A 27,008-nucleotide genomic window follows, 5' to 3' on the forward strand; every position below is an offset into this window, starting at 1 on the left:
TTAACTGCATTGTTGGTTAAGGGTTTGTAAGTTAGCATTTCACTGTAAGGTTGTTGTATTGTTGTATTCGGCGCATGTGACAAATACAATTTGATTTGACTTGATTTACCTAATTCTTGAATCAACACATATGGAAAAAAATATATAACAATAAACTCCAATGGCTACATATTGTTAGGTATTTGAATGAAAGGGTTAGAGATGGGCTTTACTGTGGTTAACATTTTATAACATGTCACATTTCTGTGTGTACAGCAAAGAGTTTCTTTCTATAACGCCTTCATACTTTTATGTTCAATTTGTGTTTACAGTCTGCAGTCCATGAGGACCTGCGGATATCCGGTGTTGCTGGTGGGAGAGAGTGGACCTCTGAAGCAGCTGGTCACAAACCCTGACCCTTGGTCAGAACCAGTCACTCTTCCTTGCCGAGTCAGAACCAGGACCGAACCACGAGGGTCRGTGCAGGACTGGGACAGGGCCTGGGGCTAATAGGGATAGACCATCCTGTTTCCAGGGTTCCAGGGTGTTAAACACAAGAGGTACCTAGCCTATAACACAGCACACAATCCCAACAACACCCAAACAATGGCTCGAGGTCAAGGAGGGAGCTCARAGACTAACCACCTGACTGAGGATGGTGGCTCCTGTTTCTACCTCCTCTGGTGTCATTGGGTCACAACGTGGGAGACCCAGCGTTAGGACGGACGCCAACAAGCAGTAGTACGCCTGCCCAACGTGTGGAAAGGGCTTCGCTTAGGCGAACTACACTACATGACCAAAAGTATGTGGACACCTGCCAGTCAAACATCTCATTCCAAAATCATCTAATATGGAGATGGTCACCCCTTTGCTGCTATACAATAGCATTAGTGAAGTCGGGCACTGATGTTGGCCGATTAGGCCTGACTCGCAGTCAGCGTTCCAATTCATCCCAAAGGTGTCAGATGGGATTGAGGTCAGGGCTCTGTGCAGGCCAGTCAAGTTCTTCCACACCAATCTTGACAAACCATTTCTGTATGGACCTTGCATTGTGCACGGTTGCATTGTTATGCTGAAACAGGAAAGGGCCTTCCCCAAACTGTTGCCACAAAGTTTGAAACACAGAATCGTCTAGAATGTTATTGTATGCTGTAGTGTTAAGATTTCCCTTCACTGGAACTAAGGGGCCTAGCCCGAACCAYGAAAAACAGCCCTAGACCATTATTCCTCCTCCACTGAACTTTACAGTTAGCACTATRCATTTGGGCAGGTAGAGTTCTCCTGGCATCCCCCAAACTCAGATTCATCTGTCGGACTGCCAGATGGTGAAGCGTGATTCATCACTCCAGAGAACACGTTTCCACTGCTCCAGAGTCACGGCTGAGCCGTTGTTGCTCCTAYATTTTTCCACTTCACAATAACAGCACTTACGGTTGACTTACGGTGCCACATTGAAAGTCACTGAGGTCCTCAGTAAGGCCATTATTACAGACAGAAATACTCCTCAATTTCATCAGCTGTCCGGGTGGCTGGTCTCAGATGATCCCACAGGTGAAGAAGCCGGATGTGGAGGTCCTGGGCTGGCGTGGTTACACGTGGTCTGCGGTTGTGAGGCCGGTTAGACGTACTGCCATATTCTCTAAAACGACGGAGGTGGCTTATGGTAGAGAAATTAACATTACATTCTCTGGCAACAGCTCTGGTGGACGTTCCTGCAGTCAGCATGCCAATTGCASGCTCCCTCAAAACTTGAGACATCTATGGCATTGTGTTGTGGACAGAACTGCACATTTTAGAGTGGCCTTTTATTGTCCCCAGCACAAGGTGCACCTGTGTAGTGATCATGCTGTTTAATCAGCTTCTTGATATGCCACACCTCTTAGGTGGATGAATTATCTTGGGAAAGGATGAATGCTCACTAACAGGGATGTAAACACATTTGTGAACAACTTTTGAGAGAAAAAATTGAACATTTCTGGGATATTTTATTTCAGCCCATGAAAAATGGGACCAACACTTTTGCGATTATATTTTTGTTCAGTATAAATGCATATTCCCATGAAACTGATTGAGATCAAATAAATGGTTGTCATAGAGATGCAGTTTGGACGTTTCACCAGTATAAGGTCACAAATTATCATACATGATTGACAGCGATGGCCTGTTTTGAAATGAGGTATTCCTAACTTGGGGATTTAAAAATATAAACTTTTGAGACAATAGGGTGTGTTCGTAAATTCAATCTGGAATGCAAAAGTGTGCTCTAGGTGTTCATAAATTCAGAGGGTTTCGCTCTGGAGCGTTCACACTGGACGCTCTGGCCGAGGAGTAGAGTTGATCCGAGCATTCTGACCTCACAACGGCAGTAATGCACCCAMGCTAACCGGCTAACGTTGCCTACCTTGCTAGCTACTTCCAGACACAAATGAGAGAACACCTCACTCTGACCATTTTACTTGCCCTAGCAGAGATGGTTAGGCTGTTTTCCCTTTATCCAGAGCGTTGGTGACTAAATCTGTTGCTGGCAACAATTTAATTACGCCTTTTTTTGCCTACGTTTACTGACATCCGCCATATTCAACGGGTGTTGAGCGTTCGTAAATTCATCAGTTATTCTGCGCTCTGACACACTCAGACGAGTGCTCTGAAATCGGAGTAGATAGCCAGAGTGAATTTACAAACGCACCCATAGTGTGGGCATGGGCAGACGTTCCAATTGGAGGATGCAGTTTATGCATATTCTATAAACTGTCCGTACAAACGTTGATTGAGGAAATTATTACGTCATTGGCATATTTTTGGGGGCGATCCCTCACCTAAAAAAAATTGCACAACACAACTACTTGTAACCTTAACGTTTTTTCAACAGACTATCGTATTTGTTGATTTAATCCGACGTTATTCATATAATGAGTAATCTAGGAATGTCACGAGTTAATGAGCACGAGAAAACAGCAACTCCACAGATCGCAATGACACTCTATAAGCAGTACCGTATTTCAAAGAACAGCGCGCATACCTTTTTCATTTAACCACACCATTTGAGATATGACGCCTACCAATAAGATCTTTTCTCTTTAGTGTAAACGGAAGTGATCAAAAACTATTTCCACGTTAGCATTGTTATTTAGACGTTTATTATCATCATGGAACTCAATATCAGTCCTTTAACTGTATAATGTCGTTTTTAATTCGCGTTGATACCAGGACTTGGTTAATAGATATTATTTAGGTAACGCTAACTAGGTATAGTAGCTGATCACGTTAGCTAACAATGGCTAACTGTAACGATATGGTTTTTCACACTCAAATAGCCTCCATTATGGAGGTGCTAGCGAATGCAGCYGTGGCAGAGATCTGTAAACTCGTAGACGACGACTATGCAGTGTTTCGTTTGGAAATAACTCAAAGCCAGAAAGAAAACAGGACATTGCGGAGGAAACTACAGCTACTGGAACTGAAGGTGGCACGGGAGCGCGCAGAGGGGACAATGCGAGAGCGCGCCCTCGCCAGTCATAGCAGTAGTGTCAAGTTCCTCGACCGACACAGAGGAATGGCAAGAGGTATATTTTGCAGAAGGCTGTCGCCGTTCATAAAGTTAATTGCACCTTTCATCCCTGCACATGTGTTCAGATGTTACCCAGAATTGGGTTTTGGTCAGTTTTTGGATGGTATGCAATATTTCAAATTCCCTGATTACTAGCCATCTATAGCTAGATATGGGTCGGAAAACGTACCTCAATGCAGGGATAGGATATGCCACTGTACTCCAAATTTGACCTTTAATGGGTTTCCAGCCGCATACAAGCCTAAGATCACCATGCGCAATGCCAAGCATCGGCTGGAGTGGTGTAAAGCTTGCCGACATTGGACTCTGGAGCAGTGGAAGCATGTTCTCTGGAGGGATGAATCAAGCTTCACCATCTGGCAGTCCGACGGACAAATATTGGTTTGGCGGATGYCAGGAGAATGTTACCTCCCCGAGTGCAGAGTGCCAACTGTAAAGTTTGGTGGAGGACGAATAATGGTCTGGGGCTGTTTTTCATGGTTTGGGCTAGGCCCCTTAGTTCCTGTGAAGGGAAATCTTAATGCTACAGCATACAATKACATTTTAGACGATTCTGTTCTTCCGATTTTGAGGCAACAGTTTGGGGAAGGCCCTTTCCTGTTTCAACAGGGCAATGCCACTGTGCACAAAGCGAGGTCCATACAGAAATGGTTTGTCAAGATCGTTATGGAATAACTTGCTTGGTCTGCACAAAGCCCTGACCTCAACCCCATCGAACACCTTTGGAATGAATTGGAACGCCGACTGCAAGCCAGGCCTACTCGCCCAACATCAGTGCCCGACCTCACTAATGCTCTTCTGGCTGAAATTGAATGGAAGAAAGTCCCCGCAGCAATGTTCGAACATCTAGTGGAAGCCTTCCCAGAAGAGTGGAGCAGCAAAGGGGGACCAACTCCATATTAATGGCAATGATTTTGGAATGAGATGTTCGACGAGCAGTTTTGGCCATGTAGTGTATCACAGCCAACGTGACATGCAATTCCATTATGGCTGCTGTGGCTACTGCTAGCTAGCATGAGGACGAAAATGGCAGTTTTCTGGGAAAACGAACAGTATTTCAATCTTCTCGATGGAGCAGTGTGGATAAAGGTCAGATCTGGAGTACTGCACTGTTGTACGGACCCGTATCTCGTGCCGGCTCCATGGTGTCTTAATGTAACCATGAAAAGATGCAGTAGTCTCTACAAGCCAGAATGTTTATTAAAATTATATTTAAACTTTACCGGTTGTTCATGCTGTTGGTCCTTTTGGCAGTAGGAGATAGTGTATCCACAGGAAAGGATTGATTACCCTACTTTTTGCGGCGCWGGTAGGTTCTGTCGCTTGTATTTTCAATCTCTTGACACTTATGTTGACCAAAGCACATTTCCTCGCAATCAGCTGGAAGTGTTTGCCGTTCGGTTATGCTCGGCCATATTGTGCAAGTATTTGTCAAGTGCGAATTGCATCAGTAGGTCGGGGTTTGATAACAGTTCCCTGTGGATATTCTGTGGCTATTTTGTACCAGATTACCTCCGACATAGGGACAAAATCAGCGGACAACAAGTAAAATAAGTCGAAATGAGGTTTGTTCAACATTCTGACTTGTGGGACTGTTCAGTAATGCTGAGCCTACATGTTAGAGACGAGTGGGGAAGTATTTCACCCTCGGATTCTAAAAGAGGCTATTATAACCAGAGCCATTGATTTTTGTCATACGCTTACACTGTTATATGAAGCAGGACTTTCATACAAGCCTTAAAATGAGAACTCCGCCGTGTTCTGCAACCAAATTGCACTCTTCACTCTCATGCAGAATTGTTTGTAAACACAGAAAAGGGTCTATACAGTAGCCAACATAACCTATTCCCCCCCCCCCCCCCCCCCCCCMCCAATCACTTTCACAGGTGAAGGAAGTCTCACTGAAGGCCACAGGAGCTTTGTGAAGCAAATGAAGCACAATTCATGGAGAGATGACCAACCAATCAATGTTGATGAGGGGAGTGGAACCTCAACCCAGCACGTTATCATGATAGAGGTTAGTGTAATAGTATTACATAAAAAATTACAGTTACTTTGTTAATCAAATGTGGCCCGTTTATTTCAGAAAGGCTCCCCTCAGCTATTCACTTGCTTACATGTACATCTGCCATAGGGGAGCTTTTGAGACTTCCCTACGACATTGTTATCCAATTCTGCTAATTTACAGGTAATAACCTCCTCTCTTTTTGTGTCAGTCTGCAGATGCAGAGACTGCAGGTCCTGGGGTCAAGATGGAGAGGTCTGAAGGAGAGGAAGACCCACGGCACAGCACAGACATCCAGACTGGAATGCCCTCTGTAGCCATGGAGGACCTCACCACCGCCCCAGCACAGCCCAGGACCCGTAGCAGCATCACTGAGGTCAGTGGAACGCCGAACGCCGTCCTCAAGTCAGAGACAGACTCCAATACTTTAACTGTAACAAAAAGGCTCTTACACACAGGATCTGACCACAAATCAGACCCAGAGAGACTGGAGTTGGGGACACTGGGCTGTCCTCCTGCTCCCGGTTCAGAGTACTTGCCCGTATTTCTCCAGAGCCAAAGAACGGTTAATTCCCGTGGAGATGGTGATGCGTTAGACACTAGTGGTGATGATCCGTCTTGTTCTTACTCTACAGAGATGGACCCTGGCAACATATCCTTGGGTTTAGAGACACAGACTGATCTGTCTAGAGGGGACTGGAACCATTACAGTAATAGTGTATACTCTGAAGGGTGCCTAGATAAGAAAAGGGAGGTTATAATCATAGATGAGGTGACTGTGAAAGTGGAGGGTGACGCTTCTCCCACATGGAATGCAGATAGTCACCTAGGAGATGGACACTCACAGGGCAGAGATTTCTTAGATTACAGGGAAAGCTTAGAGACAAATCCAACCGTCGTGACCCACTCTCCTATACACAAGTTCAGGGATCGCGACCCAGTGTCCACGTCGATGGGGCCTTCCGATTCACCAAGCCATGTCCTTTTTGATCAGGTATTGAACTCAAACGACAGGACTAGAGCCCAGGCTCGGGGAGGTGGAGCCACATCAGGCAATAGTAAAGAAAAACGGTTCCTCTGCATGTTCTGTAACAAAGGCTTCAGCAGCCCCCAGAAAGTGGATATCCACCAGAGGGTCCACACAGGGGTGAAACCCTTCAGCTGTACCCAGTGTCATATGCGCTTCGCCCAGGCACGTGACCTGAAGAGGCACCAGAGGGTCCACACAGGTGAGAAACCCTACAGCTGCCCCCAGTGTGAGAAGAGGTTCTCCCGCCAGGACCATCTGAAGATGCACCTGAAGGTCCACACGGGAGAGAGGCCGTTCTCCTGTACGCATTGTGGGAAGAGGTTCTCAGAGAGGAGCTACCTCAGGATACACCAGCAGAAAAAACATTCCACTCTATAACATAGAAAGTAACCCTTCCACTCAATAGCTTCTGATGTTTAGATCAAACCCTGCATTATAGACAAAGATTAATTTTCATTGTTGTCAGCAGAATAGATCCATAGATGTGTTTGGAATAACAAGAGGAACGGATATCAGTGTAGAATATTCCTGGGTAGAATATTGCATCCAGACATTGTGATATATAAGGCATATATAAGCCTACAAAGTCTGATACATGTTGATTGTACTGTGTAGGCTATATGATGTTCACAAATGCCTATTTCATTACTTCCATTCAACTACTTAATTTTTTCCCCAAGACACATTTCATGAGAAAATTAATGCAATTTAGCAAGTTCATTCAGATTATTAGTTGAGATGTGTATGTGTGGTTTTCATATGATGTATTTAAAACTTGTTTATGTTCAATAAACACAAAATGGAACTTTTCATTCTAAGACTTTCATTTGGACTCTTAGTATACATCACATCTGATCTCACCCTATTCTGCATACACACGATATTATAACCAATATACACTTACTAAATATACCCAAACACCTACTGTACACGTCAACATAGTTTAGTCAGGTTTGTCTGATGACTTTTAACTTATCATAGCTGACTTATTTTTACCCACATAATATTTCTGTCCTATGATGTTTTTTTTACATTTTATTAAGTCATTCTGTAACTACAGTATAGAACTCTAACGTAGTGGGGAACATAAGCAATTTAAATGTAAATATTTTCTGCGGCTCAAAATGCGTATCAGCCAATTAAAATGTTTGATTTACTTGCAGTTGACCAAACTCTAAATTGTAGCTAGTCTCATCAGATTATATCCTGGAACAAGTTCTGCATCAGCCAATTAAAATTGTCGACGTAGGTGGACGTGTTCCAACACTTGTTCATGGAAGTGTCCTTAACATACCGCAGTCCAACTCTGCACATTCTGATCATCAAAGCAACTGTCACGTGTATTTGACTGACTGATCAAATTGCTCTCTGTGTAAATTGCCTAGTCTGCGTAATTGACGCAGATTGTGACAAGGCTTCAAATCTCAAATGAGCCCCCCCCTTTTATATGTAGATTGACGTGTATTGTGTTAGTGTGTTGAAAAGGGATGTAGCCAACAGCTTGAAAATGCAGAGCTGCCTCTTAAGCATTGCACACAAACACACTGCTATTTGTGCATCTAACTTTCTTACGGTGTTTTTGTAAATTCAATCTGGAGTGCCAGAGTGCCCTCTGGGCATTTGTAAATTGTCGGATTGTTCGTTTGTTGTAAATTCAAGAGTGTTTTGCTCGCGGAGCGTTCAGAGCGCATACTGGACGCTCTGGCGGAGGAGTAGGGTTGATCCAAGTTTCTGACCTCACAACGGCAGTCAAGCACCTAAGCTAACCTTCATTTAACTAGGCAAGTCAGTTAAGAACAAATTCTTATTTTACAATGACGGCCTACCCCGGCCAAACCTTCCCCTAACCCAGACGACGCTGGGCCAATTGTGTGCTGACCTATGGGACTCCAAATCATGGCCGGTTGTGATACAGCCCGGGATCAAACCAGGATCTGTAGTGATTCCTCTAGCACTGAGATGCAGTCCCTTAGACCGTTGCGCCACTTGGGAGCCCGAAAATGAGAGAACACCTCACTCTGACCATTTTACTCTCCATAGCAGAGCTGGTTAGGCTGTTTTCATGTTATCCAGAGCATTGGTGACTGTAACTGTGCTCCTGGCAACAATTTAATTACGCTTTTTCGCTGAGGTTTACTGACACCGGCCATATTCAAGAGGTGTTGAGCGTTTGTACATTTGTCAGTTATTCTGCGCTTTTGCACACTCGGAGGAGAGTGCTCCGAAATCGGAGTAGATAGCCAGAGTGAATTTACTAACGCACCCTTAGTCCTGAATGAATCGTGAATAATGATGAGTAAGAAAGTTACAGATGTAGAAATATCATACCTCCAAGACATGCTAACCTCTCACCATTACAATAACGGGGGAGGTGAGCATTTTGGGGGGGGGGGTGTATGATATTTGTAAGTGTATCTTTCTCACTCATCATTATTCATGATTCATTCAGGGTTATCCGTAATGATGGTAGCACCCACATTAATGTAGAAGAGTTTAGTAACATATTCTATTCTTATTTACAATAAAGGTGACTCAAATGACACAATACATTATTTACCATTAATTTCTATTGGGCACAAAATTCTCTGAAACACAACCAAAATAAACAGTAATGCATCCAACAAGTTTGTGGAGTCACACGCTTGATGTAATCATTGCGCGCTAGGAATATGGAACCAAATACTAAACTTTTGAATACTTTAATACACATAAGTGAGGGGACTATGTACAAAAGGTGCTCTAATTTCTAAACGGTTCACCCGATATGGATGACAATAACCTTAAATAAAATCTAACAGTCTTCACTTTAACCTTAGCCGTGTGGTCAGGTGCCACAAAGGGAGTCCTCGGAAAATTACAATTGGCTCAGAACAGGGCAGCACGGCTGGCCCTTAAATGTGAACGGAGAGCTAACATTAATAATATGCATGTCAATTTCTCATGGCTCAAAGTGGAGGAGAGATTGACTTCATCACTACTTGTTTTTGTAAGAAGTGTTGACATGGTGAATGCATCGAGCTGTCTGTTTAAACTACTAGCACACAGCTCGGAGACCCATGCATACCCCACAAGACACGCCACCAGAGGTCTCTTCACAATCCCCAAGTCCAGAACAGACTATGGGAGGCGCACAGTACTACATGGAGCCATGGCTACATGGAACTCTATTCCACATCAGGTAACTGATGCAAGCAGTATAATCAGATTTAGAAAACAGATAAAAATACACCTTATGGAACAGCGGGGACTGTGAAGAGACACAGACACACATACATGGATGTTGTATTGTAAATATGTGATCGTGGAGTAGTGGCCTGAGGGAACACACTAAATGTATTGGGTAAAGTGTTATGAAATGCAATGTCATGTAATATTTACATTGCATATAACTGCCTTAATGTTGCTGGACTCCAGGAAGAGTAGCTGCTGCATTGGCAAGAACTAATGGGGATCCATAATAAATACAAATAGTTAATGTATAATTTCAAATCCAAAGTGTTGGAGTACAGAGCCAAAACAACAAAAATTGTCCCCAATATGTTTGGAGCTCACTGTACTTCAGGGAAGTGTCTGACGCCCTCCCAGCTCCCCCGTCCCTATCCCTCCACTCTCGCCAATAACCACCATTGGAACTTAACTATAATGGAAAACAAGGAATAATAATGACTTGACCTCCTAATTTGTCCAGAACTCTTATTCATTTTACAGCAGGTTTGCAAGTCACAAAAATAAATAAAATTACATTGTAGTATAGATTAATCCTTTCTTCCTCTTTTCCAAGCCAAGCTTATCCCTCAAACCTCCCCATCCCAGTTTTCCTCCCCCCTTTACCCCCAAGCCAAGCCAAGCTCATCACACCCTCCCATCCTTGCCAAGCTTGTCACAACCTCCCATCCTTGGACACCCTTACCCACCCAAGCCAAGTTTCTCCCAACCTCCCGTCTTTTCCCACCCTCCCTTCTTCTCAGATACATTTACACACATCGACTTACTCATCCATTCTCCTTCATTCACACATACCCTATGCATCCACACACCCATTCACTCCCTCCCCACACGTATTAATTCACCTTCCTTCACACTCCCATTCATATGAACACCCACACACACCTACACTCACGCCCAAACACACACACGTCCATAGAACAGTTGGTTCCACTTTATTTGAAGGCTTCATAAAGCCTTGATATAGGGTTCATAAACACTGCATAAATGGGCCAAAAATCAGTCATCTTTAATTGTATTTCATGCTCTATAAAAGATGTATAAATATGTCAAACAGTTATGCCTCATTATGAATCTTTATAGAGCATGATATACGGTTATAGATGAGATGCTTCACAAATATGTAGTGTTATGACGCCTATATGAAGGCTTTATGAAGCTATCATAAGATGCACTTATAAAAAAGCTGGGCCAAACAGTTATTGACATACATGCTATATTTCCTCTTTTGTATTATATTTTCAGTGTCCATGTAGCCCATTGGCATCGGCTACTGTCACGTTCCTGACCTTATTTTCCTTTGTTTAACTTTGTTTAGTTGGTCAGGACGTGAGCTGGGTGGGTAGTCTATGTTATGTGTTTCTATGTGGGGTTAAATGTGTTGCCTGATATGGTTCTCAATTAGGGGCAGGTGTTTGACGTTTCCTCTGATTGAGAACCATATTAAGGTAGGCTGTTCTCACTGTTTGTTTTTCGGGTGATTGTTCCTGTGTCTGTGTATGTCGCACCACACGGGACTGTTTCGTTTGTGCTAGTCTGTACCTGTTCGTTCGTTCTTCGTGTTTATGTAAGTTCTTAGGTTCAGGTCGGTCTACGTCGTTTGTTATTTTGTAATCTATTCAAGTGTTCTTCGTGTTTCGTCTTTGTTTTAATAAATCTTCATGTATTCATCAACCGCTGCGTTTTGGTCCGATCCCTACTCCTCCTCTTCAGACGAAGAGGAGGAGAGCAACTGTTACATAATCACCCACCAACCAAGGACCAAGCGGCGTAACAGAAAGCAGCAGCAGCGATCGCAGGATTCCTGGACATGGGAGGAAATACTGGACGGTAAAGGTCCATGGGCACAACCTGGAGAATATCGCCGCCCTCGTGAAGAGCTGGAGGCAGCTAAAGCCGASAGGCGGCGGTATGAGGAGGCAGCACGGAAGCAGGTGAAGGATCTGGACTATACAACCTGGGAGGAGATCGACAGGTGGGCGATCGACCCAGAGGAGAGTGCCGGAGCCCGCTTGGGATTCTCTGGGAGCATACAACCAGGTAAGGTTAGGCAGGCTCAGTGCTCAAGGGAGCCAGTACGCCTGCATGTCCGGTATATCCGGCGCCACCTCCCCGCCCAGCCCAGTACCACCAGTGCTTACACCACGCACCAGGCTTCCTGTGCGCTCCAGAGCCCTGTTCCTCCTCCACGCACAAGCCTATGGTGCGTGTCTTCAGCCCGGTACCACCAGTTCCGGCACCACGCACCAAGCCTCCTGAGCGTCTCCAGACCCCTGTTCCCCTCCACGCACTAGCCCTGTGGTGCGTGTCTCCAGCCCAGTACCTCCAATCCGGTACCACGCACCAAGCCTCCTGTGCGCCTCCAGAGTCCTGTGCGTCCTGTTGCTGCTCCCCGCACTAGCCTGAAGGAGCGTGTCCTTAGCCCGGTATCTCCAGTTCCGGCACCACCACCAGGCCTACAGTGCGCCTCAGCCGGCCAGAGTCTGCCGTCTGCCCAGCGGCGCCAAAACTGCCCGTCTGCCCAACGCCGTCTGAGCTATCCGTCTGCCAAGCGCCGCCTGAACTGCCCGTCTGTCCTGAGCCTTCAAAGCCGCCCGTCTGTACTGAGCCTTCAAAGCCGCCCGTCTGTACTGAGCCTTCAAAGCCCCCGTCTGTACTGAGCCTTCAAAGCCGCCCGTCTGTCCTGAGCCTTCAGAGCCGTCTGCCAGATAGGAGCCGCTAGAGCCGTCGCCAGACAGGAGCCGCTGGAGCCTTCCGCCAGACAGGAGCCGCTAGAGCCTTCCGCCAGCCATGAGCAGCCAGAGCCGCCAGCCAGCCATGAGCAGCAGAGCCGCCAGCCACCATGAGCACCAGAGCGCCAGACAGAGCCGCCAGCCAGCCATGAGCAGTCAGAGCCGCAGCCAGCCATGAGCAGCCAGACCGCCAGCAGCCATGAGCAGCCAGAGCCGTCAGCACCATGAGCAGCCAGAGCCGTCAGCCAGCCATGAGCAGCCAGAGCCGTCAGCCAGCCATGAGCAGCCAGAGCGCTCAGCCAGCCATGAGCAGCCCCTCAGTCCGGAGCAGCCCCTCAGTCCGGAGCTGCCCCTCAGTCCGGAGCTGCCCTCATTCCGTGTTGCCCTCATTCCGGTGTTGCCCCTCATTCCGGTGCTGCCCTTAATCCAGTGGGGTTAATTTGGAGGGTGGCCATTTGGAGGAGGCTACGGAAGCGGGATTGACTATGGTGGGGGGGACCACGTCCGAGCCGGAGCCGCCACCGTGGACAGATGCCCACCCAGACCCCCCTTGAGGTTCAGTTTTGCGGCCGGAGTCCGCATCTTGGGGGGGGGGGGGGGTACTGTCACGTTCCTGACCTTATTTTCCTTTGTTTAACTTTGTTTAGTGGTCAGACGTGAGCTGGGTGGGTAGTCTATGTTATGTGTTTCTATGTGGGGTTAAATTGGTTGCCTGATATGTTCTCAATTAGGGCAGGTGTTTGACGTTTCCTCTGATGAGAACCATATTAAGGTAGGCTGTTCTCACTGTTTTTTTTCGGGTGATTGTTCCTGTGTCTGTGTATGTCGCACCACACGGGACTGTTTCGTTTGTGCTAGTCTGTACCTGTTCGTTCGTCTTCGTGTTTATGTAAGTTCTTAGGTTCAGGTCGGTCTACGTCGTTGTATTTTTGTAAAATCTATTCAAGTGTTCTTCGTGTTTCGTCTTTGTTTTAATAAATCTTCATGTATTCATCAACCGCTGTGTTTTGGTCCGATGGAGGAGAGCAACCGTTACAGCTACTTCTATCGTTACTTCCTAGAGAAGAATAGTTACTTGGGGAAAGTAGATTATAGATTTTATTTGGGGAGGGGGAAATAATATTATCTCAATTTACCATAAGCTGATCATAGGCATCACTGTATGTAGCCTAGTGCGCACATAGTTTTTTCCTACTTAATCCTCTTCTCAGAACAGGGGGCGCTCCTTCTTCAACTGGAAAGGTTTCTTGTAGCTTGATTAGGGCTTCATTGACGCTTGTGAGTTCCATCCTTTGCGTTCCCTTCCATACCCACAGCACTGCCGGGAAGCAGAGTTGAGATTTGATTCTGATTGTCTGATCGGAATGTATTCCTTGCGTTTTCTCCTCAGCCTAGCAGACAGGTCCTAGACGAATCGAATGGACTGGCTGTGGATTTTGATCTCCTTTCCCTCCTGTGCTTTCAGAATGTTGACTTTGGTCTGATAGTTCCACAGCTTGAAGATTACCATGCAGGGATATTTAGCGTTCATCTGTTTCACGCCCGATCCTTTGGCATCGTTCCAGATCCTCTGGTGCTATATCCACGGCAAGTTCCTCTGATATCAGTTTGACCACGTTGCTGGAAAGGTGTCCTTTTTTCCTCGTCTTCTGATACAGACAATATTCTCATGTTTCGTCTCATTCTGCTTTCTTGCTGGTCCAATTCATCTTCTAAAGTTTGCAACTTTATTTCCAGCAGGCTAATTTTTTTTTTGTTCTTTCACGTGCATGTCTGACACGATAGACTACTTTCTTTTCGAGCGAATCTACTTTTTTAACAACAGATTGTAGCAGTTTGTTTTGGTGTGCATTGAGAGCATTTTAGCTTTGTTTGATATTCTTTAGCTGTTCATTACTCCCGTTTGCATCTCCTAATTGCTCCTTGTCTTTTGCTCTGGGGGAAGCAATGCTTTGTTGGATTTGTGTCGCCGCACCGCTTTACCAACTGATTGGTTTGCATTTGTACATAACTGACCGCTCACGCTTTCCCATTCGCTTGGGGATATATTGATCTATTTGATTTTAGAGACTTAATTTAAACTTTGTTGTTTGCTTTCTACATATAASCACATTTTTGTCAGTACAAAACAGAGCTAGTCACACCTGTCATAACTCTCCTGTGAAGATCTGAAGGATCAGGGTACAGTGGGTCCTCTCTACAACGCCCTCTCTCTCCCGCAGAGGTAGAGGGGAACGCTTTATGTTGGTCGTAAAATACTCTGCTTTTGGACTCTGTAGTATCGAGTTTTGGAATGTGACTGTGGAACACAGAGACACTTGGACATCAAAAGGTTGAATAATTGAACAGTATTTCTGTTGTCCAAGCAGTTGGAGTGGTCCGTGGACACTTAAGGAACAGTCATGTCGAGTTTGTTTCATTTGGTGACCTCATGAAGATCAGGAGACACAGATTACTGTTTCTTTGTTTGTATACACTTCTCAATTATGGGGTTTGCATCTGAATGTTGTATAAAATGAATGATTAAGCATGAGAATACTTTTGGAAAGATAACAATGTGATCTTAGTCTTCTAAATGAGAATTGTTTTTCATAGTAACTTATGATCAGTCAGTGGCCACGCTCCTGTGAGCACAGACACTACACGGCATCATGGAACGCCCCCTTTTCTACTCCTGTATAAAACCACCCGTGACAAAATTTACATTAGACCAGAAAACATGGAAGCTGTCGCTATAAGTTGAAATGGTTGGCAACTCTACCAAAGGACAGGACCAGAGAACATGGAGATCATTCCCACGTTGAAATGGCTAAGAAATCTACAAACTAAAGAACAATTATTCAGGCTGCAGCTGTTTAAGTACTTTAGTCTGGTAAATGCAACTGGTCGAATGACCGAATGGTACTCTGACGTATCCATTATAACAAGCTGGCGATCGCAGAGAGGGACAACAAAGGCATACACTCGTAAATATGTAAATTGCCATTTCTTTTCGAATGAGCGGTTGTTCATGTTCAAAGTATTAACATTTCCATGAGTGTAGTTATCAACTCTGAATATCCCGCTCTTAAGCTTTCCCGACCCCTTTCCTTTGTCTACCAAGCCATCATATTGGCTTAGCCCACTAGGTACTTTTCTTTGTGTCATGTTAGTAACCAATGTATGATCTACTGTGTGTGTGTTTATGTGATTGATTAGTTAGTTAGTTAGTAAATAAATAAGCCATTTTGTATATCACTGATTCATGATTTATGATGATAGGGTTCGTGCAGATATCCAAGGGTTTGCGACATTCAGGAATGAGACTGTTGAGCTAATAATACATTAATATACGACTGTAATCGATAAGATAATAAAATATCTGAAGAGTTATATTCGGGAAATTGCAACTCTATAAACAACATTTTCCCGTGGTGCCCCAACTTCCTAGTTAATTACTATTCCGTGATTAAACGAATCAGATCAGATCAGCTTAAACGATTAGATCAGCACTCCTACTCTGAGACTCTTTGTAGATATTGGCCGAGGTCTTGATTAATTTTGTGGAACCATGGCTTTTAAATGATCAAACCATTAAAGAGTGTCAAGTAATCAAATCAACTAACACGTTTGCATAGTATAAAATAAATTGACATGTTTGCACAGTACTCATAGAAATCCCTCATTGCCCAATTAGAAGATGCTCCAAAGCAGGGTGCTCCTATCAGATTTCTTGATCCAAAATCATCTCACTCTGTATCTCTTACAGTCAGTAGACATGGAGGATGGGAAGCCTGATCTGCTGATAGTCAAAGAGGAGACGATAGAGGACGAACCAGAGCGCATTGATCTGCTGAGTGGACTAAAGATGGGGGCGCAAGGTAAGGGAGAAATACACTACCGTTCAAAAGTTTGGGGTCACTTAGAAATGTCCTTGTTTTTTTTTTTGTCCATTAAAATAACATAAAATTGATCAGAAATACAGTGTAGACATTGTTAATGTTGTAAATGACTATTGTAGCTGAAAACGGCTGATTTTTATTTGACTATCTACATAAGCGAAGAGGCCCATTATCAGCAACCATTAGTCCTGTGTTTCAATGGCACGTTGTGTTAGCTAATCCAAGTTTATAATTTTAAAAGGCTAATTTATCATTAGAAAACCCTTCTGCAATTATGTTAGCACAGCTGAAAACTGTTGTCCTGATTAAAGAAGCAATACAACTGGCCTTCTTTAGACTAGTTGAGTATCTGGAGCATCAGCATTTGTGGGTTCGATTACAGGCTCAAAATGGCTAGAAACAAAGAACTTTCTCCTGAAACTCGTCAGTCTATTCTTGTTCTGAGAAATGAAGGCTATTCCATGCGAGAAATTGCCAAGAAACTGAAGATCTCCTACAACGCTGTGTACTACTCCCTCCACAGAACAGTGCAAATTGGCTCTAACCAGAATAGAAAGAGGAGTGGGAGGCCCCGGTGCACAACTGAGCAAGAGGACAAGTACATTAGTGTCTAGTTTGAGAAACAGATGCCTCACAAGTCTTCAACTGGCAGCTTCATTAAATAGTACCCGCAAAACACCAATCTCAACGTCAACAGTGAAGAGGCGACTCCGTGATGCTGGCCTTCTAGGCAGAGTTGCAAAGTAAATGCCATATCTCAGACAATCCAATAAAAAGAAAAGATTAAGATGGGCAAAAGAACACAGTCACTGGAGAGAGGAACTCTAACACAACGTGCCATTGGAACACAGTGATGGTTGCTGATAATGGGCCTCTGTACGACTATGTAGATATTCTTTTTATTTTTTTATCTGCCGTTTCCAACTACAATAGTAATTTACAACATTAACAATGTCTACACTGTATTTCTGATCAATTTGATGTTATTTTAATGGACAATTAAAAAAAAAAAAAAATCTTTCAAAAACAAGGACATTTTTACCCCCTTTTTCTCCCCAATTTCGTGGTATTCAATTGTTAGTAGTTACTGTCTTGTCTCATCGCTGCAACTCCCGTACGAACTCGGGAGAGGCGAAGGTCGAGAGCCATGCGTCCTCCGAAACACAACCCAACCAAGCCGCACTGCTTCTTAACACAGCGCGCATCCAACCCGGAAGCCAGCCGCACCAATGTGTCGGAGGAAACACCGTACACCTAGCGACCTGGTCAGCGTGCACTGCGCCCGGCCCGCCACAGGAGTCGCTAGTGCGCGATGAGACAAGGATATCCCCGCCGGCCAAACCCTCCCTAACCTGGACGACGCTAGGCCAATTGTGCGCCGCCCCATGGGCCTCCCGGTCGCGGCCGGCTGCGACAGAGCCTGGGCTCGAACTCAGAGTCTCTGGTGGCATTAGACCACTGCGCCACCTGGGAGGCCCCACAAGGACATTTCTAAGTGACCCCCAACTTTTGAACGGGAGTGTACATATAGCCTACATACAGTAATAGATCTTCAATAGGAATAGTGGCTATTCTTTTTTTTCTTCATTCATAAAATTAAATCAATGCAGCTTATGTTCACATACAAAAACACACATTATAATGGATGAACTTGACCAGGTAATTGACAACAAAAAACTCCATATGTAGAGTTTCTATTCTCTAACCTCTTCCTGCAGGAGACTGGGTGGCCATCTTGGATACCCAGACCGGTGCAGCCAAGAGCCCAGGGGAAAACATAATTGATCAGGGCAGGACCAGAGGCGATATAGTGGAGGTCAGTGGATGGGACAGCATCTTCAACTCTGGGCTGGGGAACAACACTGTTAACCACAACCAGAAACAGACAGGGGAACACAAAACAGCATCCACACTTAGTCTCCATGACAACAGACTGGCTGAGACCAGGGTGAGGCGTAGATTTGGTCTGCGGGGACGGGGAAGTGTCAGTATGAGAACAGTCACAGACTCGGCTAGCGATGCTCCATCCTGCTCCTATAGTTGTGATTCAGAGAGACTGACGGCGCCTCAGGTTAAACCCTTTAACAGGTGCTGCCTTCAGCCAGCCTTCTATAGGATCTATCAACTGGAACATGGACCCTGTGACAACACAGACACTCCCTGGCCTTCATCCTCCTCACACTCTCCTAATGTTAAACCAGACCTCAGACAAAGCCAGTGCCTCAACATTAAATGACTACACAAGCCCATTGACACATGACAGTAGTAGTAACGCTATGACCAGATCCAGTAGTAAAGAGAAGCTCTTCCTGTGTTCATTCTGTTGAAAAGCCTTTAGTTTACCCAAACAAGTGGAGCTCCACCAGAGGATGAACACCATCTGTGCCGGACCAGTTTCTCCCACTCGTTCAACCTGAAGAGGCACCAGGGTAAACACAAGGGAGAAACCATACTGCTGCCACAAGTGTGAGAAGAGGTTCTCGCACCAGCAGAAAGTCCAAATGGGAGAGAGGCCATTCGCCTGTACGCACTGCGGGAAGAGGTTCTTAGAGGAGCTACCGCAGGCTACACCAGCAGAAATAGTATTGTAATATGTAGTGTAGTACTAGTTAGTTTGTAGTTCATTCTGTTGCTTTAGGATGTAGTGGAGGTGAACTGAGGAARTAATGAGTACGATGAGGCAGATTAGATAATATGGTGATGGTTGGTGTGATGGTGCCTGTAAAAATACTTCACTGATGAAGAGTGACAACTATGTCCCTTTAGGTTGATACTGGTGTCTTATAATGAGGAAATAGTGCCCTAATTACTTGATATAAAGTAGTAAAGATGTGTGTAATGTTGAACCTTTTCCAAAGTATTCCAAAATGTTTTTAATCAAAGTGAGGGTAGCAGATGTACAGAAAAGGGAAAGTGTTACCATAGTGAGAAAAAATATTCTACTTTTCACATGTAWCATTTTGTGCAATAAAAGTAGTGTATGACCATTTTGTTGAAATCAAATACAGTGCTGACTGACTTGGTTATTTTTGTATCATTGCAGGGATTAAGTTTCAACACATATGGACATTTAAAATAAAAAATAAAAAATCCATATTGTTAGGTACTTGAATCACAGTTTTAGACATGGGCTTGACTGTGGTTAAAAGAGTCTTATATAAACCTTTATGCTTTTCTGTACAATCTTTGTTTTCAGTCTGCAGCCCATGAAGACCTGTTGATATCCAGTGTTACTGGTGGGAGAGAGTGGACCTCTGAGGTGGCTGGCCATAAACCCTGGCCCCGGATCAGGACCCTGGATCAGGAGCCTTCGCTCTTCCTTCCCGAGTCGGAACCAGGACACAACCGCGAAGTACAGAGACTCCACCACATAGAAAACAACCAGTGGTCAGGTGGACTGAACAACCTCAGTCCTGGTGGTCATCAGATAGACAGAGGCTCCAGTCAGGGATCCAGTCTGCAGCACAGACCCTTCTCTTCACAGTCTCAGTGCAGGGATGAAGCAGGGCCTGGGGCTGATAGAGATAGACCCTCCTGTTCCTATGATACAAACACCACAGTATCCATGATGAACAGAGCAGGTCACCCTGGGCTTCAGCCTTCACAGAGAGTGGTGGGAGACCCCCCTGGTGGTAGTCTATCAGCAAGTCTGTCTTCTCCTTCAGGTTCTCATCTAATGCCTTGTGACTGGGTTCATAGAAAGCCTGAGCCTGGACCTGGGTCTAGCCTTCCTCAGTTACCTCATGGTTACCCTACAAATACAGACAGGGTCAGGATGGGTGTTCAACACGAGAGGTATCTAGCCTATAACACATCACATAATCCCAACAACACCCAAACAATGGCTAGAGGTCAGGGGGGGAGCTCAAAGACTAACCATCTGAGGGTGGCTCCTGCTTCTGCCTCATCTGGTGTCATTGGGTCACAACATGGGAGGCCGAGCGTTAGGACTGATGCAGAAAAGCCGTATGCCTGCCCCACATGTGGGAAGAATTTTGCTAAAGCAAAATATGTGAAGCAGCACCAGACCATTCACACCAATGAGAGGCCCTTCAAGTGCAAACTATGTTACAAGAGCTTCTCCTTCCTGAGTATCCTTATCAGACATAGGAGTGTCCACAATGGGGAGAAATTGTAGCAGTGTGTCTTCAGATGTACACAGGGGATATCTGGGAACCATTCTTTATCTGACATATTATAGTTATCATGTGAAGTGTCTTGGGGTAAGAGGGTTTTTTGGATTACTAAGTCCCTCAGCATCTGGGCATGCTGTCTTTCTCACGTGATACAAACTTGTTGTTTGGTGTGCTGGCATAGCCATAACACTGTCATTTAAGTCTAACACTATATTCATCCTTTGAATTTGGTTTTGCCTATGTTCTATTCATAACAAATATAATGTCCCTCTTTTATATAACACCTTTATAACACCACCTACCCCCCAAAATTATTTGGCATAATCAGGAGGTATCTGTTCCTTTATGTACTACAAATAGATGATCAAATCGGTTAATGAGAAATTATGTTGTCTTTTTATTTGCTTAAAAATTTGACTTCGTTTCCTTGGCTTCCTTCGAACATATTGTCACAACAATGAGCCAGATATTTCACCGGATGTATAAATGTGAAGCATCCGTTTGGCGTTACCACTCACGACCAAATATGGTGATGAGAGGAAGCCCAGTGGTTGGCAGTGAGAGAAAATGGAGCGAGATGGATTTTGGCCGATATTCTGTTCATTTTCTCATCAATTAAACATTTGATCTCAATACAGTTTTCTGCTTTCAAAACTATAATCTGTTATGAACAGAGTGGATTAAGTTTGGCAGACTTTACCCTTTCACCCCCCCCCAAAAAAATAGCTTTCTTTCGAAGGAGTTTAAGGGCGAATTGAGTTATTGCACACGCACACTTCACAGAGTAGGCGTTCCCTAAGGGAAATCTGCAAATCGTGTATTCATAAAGTATTCAGACGCCTTGACTTTTTCCACATTTTGTTACGTCACAGCCTTGTATTAAGAAAAATCCCATCAATCTACACACAATACCCCATAATGACAAAACCCCCAAAAGTTTTTTGAAATGTTTTCTAATTTACAACCTCGGATATGACGCTACAAGCTTGGCACACCTGTATTTGGGGAGTTTCTCCCATTTTTCTCTGCAGATCCTCTCAAGCTCTGTCAGGTGGATGGCGAGCGTCGCTGCACAGCTATTTTCTGGTCTTTCCAGATGTTCGATCGGGTTCAAGTCCGGGCTCTAGCTGGTCCACTCAAGGACATTCAGAGACTTGTCCCGAAGCCACTCCTGACTTGTCTTGGCTGTGTGCTTAGGGTCCTTGTCTGGTTGGAAGGTGAACCTTGGCCCCAGTCTGAGGTCCTGAGCGCTCTGGAACAGGTTTTCATCAAGGATGAAATGGTCAGAGTTCTTTAGGTGCCTGTTGGCAAACTTCAAGCGGGCTGTCATGTGTCTTTTACTGAGGAGTCGCTTACGTCTGGTCACTCTACCATAAAGGTCTGATTGGTGGAGTGCTGCAGAGATGATTGTCCTTCTGGAAGGTTCTCCCATCTCCACAGAGGAAAGTTGGAGTTCTATCAGAGTAACCATCGGGTTCTTTGTCACCTCCCTGACMAAGGCCCTTCTCCCCCGATTGCTCAGTTTGGCCGAGACGGCCAGCTCTAGGGAGAGTCTTGGTGATTCCATACTTCTTCCATTTAAGAATCATAGTAGCCACTGTGTTCTTTGGGGACCTTCAATGCTGCAGAAATGTTATGGTACCCTTCCCCAGATCTGTGCCTCGACACAATCCTGTCTAGGAGCTCTACGGACAATTCGGTATTTCAGCCACACCCGTTGCTGACAGGTGTATAAAATCGAGCACACAGCCATGCAATCTCTATAGACAACCATTGAGCTCAATGACTTTCAACGTGACAACATCATAGGATGTCAACTTTCATCAAATTTTCTGCCCTGCTAGAGCTGCCCCGGTCAACTGTAAGTGCTGTTATTGTGAAGTGGAAACCTCTAGGAGCAAGAACAGCTCAGATGCGAAGTGGTAGGCCACACAGGCTCACAGACCGGGACCGACGAGTGCTGAAGTGCGTAAAAATTGCCTGTCCTTGGTTGTAACACTTGCTTCCCGAGTTCAAAACTGCCTTTGGAATCAACGTCAGCACAAGAACTGTTCTTCGGGAGCTTCATGAAATGTGTTTCCATGGCCGAACAGCCGCACGCAAGCCTAAGATCACCTTGCGCAATGCCAAGCGTCGGCTGGAGTGGCGTAAAGCTCGCTGCCTTTAGACTCTGGAGCAGTGGAATTGCGTTCTCTGGAGTGATCTGGCAGTCAATTGCTTCACCATCTGGCAGTCCGACGGACTAATCTGGGTTTGGCGGATGCCAGGAGAATGCTACCTGCCCGAATACATAATGCCAAATGTAAAGTTTTGTGGAGGAGGAATAATGGTCTGGGGCTGTTTTTCATGGTTCTGGCTAGGCCCAGCAAACAATGACATTCAAATAAAAATAAAAATGCACCTTTATTTAACTAGGCAAGTCAGTTAAGACCAAATTCTTATTTACAATGACGGTCTACCCTGGTCAAACCCGGACGATGTTGGGCCAATTGTGCGCCGCCCTATGGGACTGCCAATCACAGCCGGATGTGACACAGCCTGGATTCGAACCAGGGACTGTAGTGACACCTCTTGCACTGAAATGCAGTGGCTTAGACCTCTGCGCCACTCAGGAGCCCATTCTAGAAGATTCTATGCTTCCAACTTTGTGGCAACAGTTTGGTGAAGGCCCTTTCCTGTTTCATCATGACAATGCCCCCGTGCACAAAGCGAGGTCCATACAGAAATGGTTTGTCAAGATCGGTGTGGAAGAACTTGGCTGGCCTGCACAGAGCCCTGACCTCAACCCCATCATACACCTTTGGGATGAATTGGACCGCTGACTGCGAGCCAGACCTAATCGCCCAACATCAGTGCCCTACCTCACATGTGAATCTGAAATGGAATGAGGCCGACCTGACTGCGAGGCAAGTGCTGGCTGAGGCTGCTGAGCAGCACACTGAAATTAGTGGGGGAGGGGTACAAATAGACAGCACGGAGCCGGCACAGTGCGTCCGAATGACTGATTGTTTATCAATAAATTATTGAGGGGGACGAATCGAACCATTCTGAATATTGTGGGTGACATTAATATCTTCTACATTAATGTCGATAATACCATGATTATGGATAATCATGAATGAATCGTGATTAATGATGAGTGAGTAAGTTACAGAGGCATAAATATCATACCCCCCCCAAAATGCTAACCTCCCCTGTTATTGGTAATGTTGAGAAGATACCATGTCTTGGGGGTATTTATTAGGATCCCCATGACTCTTCCTGGGGTCCAAACAGGGTTAAAACAGTTACAGTACAGGTGTTTTGTCGTCTTTTTTAAAAATCAGATTTTACTTCTCTTCTGGCATGAATTCTACCACGTGTGGCGTTCAAACGTTGCTCAATTCATATCCAGGGACCTAACGTGTACCAGGAAAACATTCCCCACACCATAATACCAGCCTGTACTGTTGACACCAGGCAGGATGGGGCCATGGACCCATGCTGCTTAACGCCAAATCCGGACTCTGCCATCAGCATGACGCAACAAGAACCGGGATTCTGCTGCAATAGCCCATCCGTGACAAGGACCAAATAGTTGTGAATTCCGAGATGCCGTTCTGCGCCGGTATTTGCCTGTTTGTGGCCCACCTGTTAGCTTGCACGATTCTTGCCATTCTCCTTCGACCTCTCTCATCAACGAGCTATTATCGCCCACAGGACTGCCGCTGACTGGATGTTTTTTGTTTGTCGCACTATTCTCGGTAAACACTAGACACTTTCATGCATTATAAGCCCAAGAGGCCGGCCGTTTCTGAGATACTGGAAGCGGCACGCCTGGCACCGACGATCATACCACGCTCAAAGTCGCTTAGGTCACTCATTTTGCCCATACTAACGTTCAATCGAACAGTAACTGAATACCTCAATGCCTGTCTGCCTGCTTTATATAGCAAGCCATGGCCACGTGACTCACTGTCTGTAGAAGCAAACCATTTTTGCGAACGGAGTATTGTACCAAATAAACTGGCCATTTAGTGTATTTAGTACCAGCTTATTGCTTGCCATCCATTCTAAAACTGACTGCAGCTCTTTGTTAAGTGTAGTAGGGATTTCACTTGCTGTGGTAGGTGATGTATAATAATGTTGAATCATCAGCATACATAGACACAGGCTTTACTCAATGCTAGTGGTAGGTCATTTGTAAAAATAGAAAAAAGTATGGGGCCAAGACGGCTACCTTGAGGTTTGCCAAGCTCTACCTGGTTTAAGTTTAGAGAGGCTTCCATTGTCTGTGTTCTGTTAGATAGGTAACTCTCAATCAACGATATCGCATAGGATGTAAAGCCATAACACATTTTTTCTCCAGCACACTATGATCAATAAAGTCAAAAGCTGCTCTGAATTCTAACAAAAAATATTTTTTCAATTTCTTTCAGCCAATCATCAGTCATTTGTGTTAGTGCCGTACATGTTGCGTGCCCTTCCCTATAAGCTTGCTGAAAGTCAGATGTCAATTTGTTTACTGTAACATAGCATTGTATCTGGTGAAACACAATTTCTTCCAGAAGTTCACTAACGGTCGGTAGTAGGCTGATTGGTCGGCTGTTTGAACCAGTAAAGGGTGTTTTGCTATTCTTGGGTAACGGTATGACTTTTGCTTCCCTCCAGGCGTGAGGGCACACACTTTCTTGTAGGCTTAGATTGAAGACATGGCAAAAAGGAGTGGCAATATACTGTAGTCCGCTACCATCCTAAATAATTTTCTATCCAAGTTGTCAGTGCTAAGTTGTTTGTCATTATAGATAGATAACACTACCTTTTCCCCTCTTCCACACTCACAATAGGGAATTCAAAGTTACAATGTTTGTCTTTCATAATTTCGTCAGTTATGCATGGGTATGAAGGTTCAGAGTTTGTTGTTGTTATGCCTACATTTGTTAATATTGCCAATGAAGTAGTGAAGTAGTAGTAGTTGGCAATATCTGAGAGTTTTGTGACGAATGAGCCGTCTGATTCAATGAAGGATGGAGCCGAGTTCGCCTTTTTGCCCAAAATGTAATTTAAGGTGCTCCAAAGCTTTTTACTATCATCCTTTATATCATTTATCTTCGTTTCATAGTACAGTTTCTTCTTTTTCTTTAGATTAGATACATGATTTCTCAATTTACAGTTCGTTTGACAATCGGCTGTGCAGCCAGACTTATTTGCCATTCCTTTTGCCTTGTCCTTCTCAACCATACATTTTTTTTCTTTTTCTCATCAATCCACGGGGAATTAGACGTTTTTACAGTCAGTTTCTTAATGGGTGCATGTTTATTAGTAACTGGAAAAAGCAATTTCATAAATGTTTCTCCTCATTACACACAACAGACCAGCAAATATTATTTACATCTTCAAAATAGGACTCCCTACACAACCTCTTGTATGATCTTTCGTACACAATTTTAGGCCCAGCCTTTGGAACTTTGGTTTCTGTAGATATGGCCACTATATTATGATCACTTTATCCGATGGGTGTGGATACTTCTTTAGGGCAGATTTCTGCAGCATTAGTAAAGATGTGACCAACACACGTGAATGATTTATTTCCTGTGCTGTTTGTCTGTAGGTTGAATGATTACCTGAACCAGATTGCAAGCACTGGTTACAGTTGGAAGATTTTTCTTGAGTGGACAGCTTGATGAAAACCAGTCAATATTTAGGTCACTCAGAAAATATACCTCTCTGTTAATATCACATACACCATTGAGCATTTCACACATTTTATTCAGGTACTTACTGTTAGCACTCGGTGGTCTACAGCAACTTCTCTTTGTGCCTCTGTAGCTTTCTTACTTATTATTCACGATTCATTCATAATTATCCACAATCATGGTAGCATTTATATTAATGTAGCAGTGTTCAGAAACATATTCTATTCTTAATTACAATAAAAGTTACTTCAAAACGACAGGGTATTCATTATTTGCCATTCATTTATATTGGGCACAACATAATCTGCCTGTCGCTTCATAGGAAACATTTGATCTCAAATCCAAAATGCTGGAATAGGCTATAGAGCCAAATTAAAAGCTTCACTGTCCAAATAAATAAGTAAGGCAGTGTACATCACCATGTCACTGTGTTTAGTCTACAGTCCTTGGCCTCAAGCTGTTTGCAGTAAATGGCCTATAATCTACCTTCAGGTCGTGTGATGATTGAGATGAAATATTAAACATGAACTAAGTCCTCCTGTACTTGATATTCCAGACTGACTGGTCTTTACAAACTGGGTCAGCGTGTACGACCTGTTTACTTCTGTTTAGGAGGGTGGTAAAACAACAAATCAAAGTTTATTGGTCATGTACACAGTTTAGCAGATGTTATAGCAGGTGCAGCGAAATGCTTATATTACTAGCTCCTGACAATGCGGTAAAATGTCAGACAGTTACAAAAACAATCAATAACTGCGGTTAAGGGTGAGAGGTCAC

At 44.5% G+C, this 27,008-nt stretch overlaps 1 protein-coding gene across 1 annotated transcript; it reads left to right on the forward strand.

Moving 5' to 3' along the window:
• The first annotated feature begins 2,971 nt into the window (after positions 1–2,971).
• On the forward strand, positions 2,972–26,488 carry LOC111958425 (uncharacterized). Its single transcript, XM_023979685.3, has 6 exons — positions 2,972–3,542; positions 5,434–5,564; positions 5,764–5,928; positions 16,288–16,399; positions 18,139–18,236; positions 19,617–26,488. The coding sequence occupies exons 1-6, from the start codon at positions 3,254–3,256 to the stop codon at positions 20,556–20,558; spliced, it is 1,737 nt and encodes a 578-aa protein (XP_023835453.3). The 5' UTR covers positions 2,972–3,253; the 3' UTR covers positions 20,559–26,488.
• The last annotated feature ends 520 nt before the right edge of the window (positions 26,489–27,008 follow it).

This window comes from Salvelinus sp. IW2-2015, linkage group LG34 (assembly GCF_002910315.2).
Source record: "Salvelinus sp. IW2-2015 linkage group LG34, ASM291031v2, whole genome shotgun sequence".
In the NCBI taxonomy this organism is placed as follows: Eukaryota; Metazoa; Chordata; class Actinopteri; order Salmoniformes; family Salmonidae; genus Salvelinus; species Salvelinus sp. IW2-2015.